The sequence below is a fragment of the Miscanthus floridulus genome, chromosome 1, assembly GCF_019320115.1.
Source record: "Miscanthus floridulus cultivar M001 chromosome 1, ASM1932011v1, whole genome shotgun sequence".
Classification (NCBI taxonomy): Eukaryota; Viridiplantae; Streptophyta; class Magnoliopsida; order Poales; family Poaceae; genus Miscanthus; species Miscanthus floridulus.
In genome coordinates this window covers 50407323-50409728 of record NC_089580.1, presented here as the reverse complement: position 1 = coordinate 50409728, position 2406 = coordinate 50407323, and the positions used below count along the sequence as shown (strand labels likewise).

At 44.1% G+C, this 2406-nt stretch overlaps 1 protein-coding gene across 1 annotated transcript; it reads left to right on the top strand.

Annotated features, from left to right (window-relative positions):
- Window positions 1-1047: 1047 nt before the first annotated feature.
- On the top strand, window positions 1048-1675 carry LOC136456516 (subtilisin-chymotrypsin inhibitor-2B-like). The gene is made up of 2 exons (XM_066456423.1): window positions 1048-1111; window positions 1434-1675. Exons 1-2 carry the CDS (start codon window positions 1048-1050, stop codon window positions 1673-1675), a joined length of 306 nt encoding a protein of 101 aa, XP_066312520.1.
- The last annotated feature ends 731 nt before the right edge of the window (window positions 1676-2406 follow it).

The following is a 2406-nucleotide window of genomic DNA, read 5'->3' as shown; positions in this document are numbered from 1 at the left end:
TTTAGATATTTATCTAATAATCATTTCATGCCTCTTAATTCCTCTTAGGATGGACTCCGATTCACACCCACTGCTAGAAAAAGGATTTTCAGAGGGATAAAATCCATTTTCAGAGGTAGACAGGTAGCCTCTGGCAAATGGTCACTGTTAATCGATATTTTTAGAGGTGGAATCGATTAACAGAGGCCGACACCTTAAGATGCCCGCTACCTGTCGACAAAAGATGCTCGGTAGTCCACCGAGGAGTATCCCACGATGGTAGATTTGTCGTAGAGGTGAGCGAGATCAGGAGCGAGATGGTAATACAAGCACAAAGACACAAGATTTAGACAGGTTCGGCCGTCAATATGACGTAATACCTACATCCTGTGTTTTGATGTATTACATTGAGATGCATGGATCGTTGTGTAGATGTATGTATCTTGTCCGCTAGGGGACCCCTGCCTCCCCTTATATACTCTGGAGGGGCAGGGTTACAAGGAAAGTAGCTTATTTGGTACTATACAATATCTTGCGGTGCACGCCGAGCAACGCCGTGCATGTCTTGATCTTGTGGGCTGGGCCATCTCTGATGGTGCGGTCCATGTCTTGTCTTGTGGATACCGGGGGCTATACCTCCACACTACCTCTAACAATAAGTTCATTTGCGAGTATATATAGACATCTATCTTTCTTATTAACATTTCGTAAACTCTTGTATTCAATATTGCAAGTGTTTCAGAGGTGTTGTTCAAAATATTTCATCTATTCTAGACGTATGTTGCAAGCGTTCCGATCCGGATATTGCACATATGTTGCAACAATATGTTCCAAATATTTCAGTTGTTTCAGTCTTATGTTGCAGTACCTGTTTTCATGTTCACAAGTTGCAAGTGTTTTATCTGATGTTGCATATATTTCATACATATGTTGTAAGTGTATGTTTTAAATATTTCATCCGTTTTATTTGGATGTTGCATTCAAGTGTTTCATGTTGTACGTGTTTCATGATGTTTGGAGAGTCGAGGGGTGTAGAGAGTGATGGTGACACGGCACGGACGCCGAAAAATGGTCCGCGGCGATCCGGGGGCGGCGGATGGGGCGCACATTGCACTGGTGTTCGACAGACGTGGTGCGCTGGGGCCAGCGGTCGGGGAAATATAGGGGTGGGGTGCGTGTGCGAGACAGGGCGAGCGGCCTCGAATCCAGGTGGACAGGACGTGCTGCGCGGGCAAGGCGAGCCACGCTTGGGCACTGCGACGGGTCGGGAATAAAAATCAGTGCACGGGGCCGGCTATGCGGATGTCCCGTCTGGACGCTAGCCTATCTTTTTTTTTCTTGCAGCATCTACCAACATACGAACATTGCACCATCAGCTCTATAAATAGAACCATAGTAAGCCTTAAGGCGCTCATATCTCATCGCCTCAACGAATAGTTATACGTTCTCTGCAGCTAGCGACGATCCAGATCCAGCGAGCATGAGCTCCTCGACGGCCGGCGGCGGCTGGGAGAAGACGTCATGGCCGGAGGTGGTCGGGCTGAGCGTGGAGGAGGCCAAGAAGATCATCCTCAAAGACAAGCCCGACGCCGACATCATCGTGCTGCCCGTCGGCACGCCGGTGACCAAGGATTTCCGCCCTGACCGGGTGCGCATCTTTGTCGACACCGTCGCCGAGACGCCCCATGTTGGGTAGTTACCATGCTCCGATCCCTTTTACTCCAGCCACAACTGAATAAAAAAATAAGGATAGTAAACTCAAAAGAATAACTCACAGAAGATGCCATGATCTATCATGTACCCTGTCCATGCATCTTCTGAATGGATCCGGATGTGTGTTTTACTTTCTATGAAAGAATGAATGATACCATATATCTATATCTATATCTAGTAATAAAGAGGCAAAATTTCTATCATTTTAGATTTTCGTCCAACCTAATCATGGTGTTTGTGTTAGGTTCGCTTTCTTTTTTTTTTTCGTTTCCATCTCAGTTTCTACTTCCGCTGCTTTTTTTTTTATCTTCTATCGCATGTTTGGGTTCCGTACCTGGGGGTTTGGTGAAAGTGGCGTCCCCGCCCCATGGTGATTTCCCGTAATTTTTGTTGCCATGTTGTCCTTGCCGTGTTTTAATTTTTTATTTCTAATTTTCTGATGAAGTAACTGTTTTCCCCTACTAAAATAGAGAAATAATAAATACAATATTGGGATCTTTGAAACTTCGATCCTTACTTAATAATCAAATATTTCTATTACTAAGTAGTTAGTTTTAAATAGAAATAAATCATTATTATGACATGAATTAGCCGATGGCTTAACTAATTATTAAACTGTAAACTAATCTTGAGCAGTTTGTAATCCAATCTAATCAAAACAAATATTTCTCCAAGCTATCCGCAAGTAACAATGCAAATATCTAACTTGTCCGC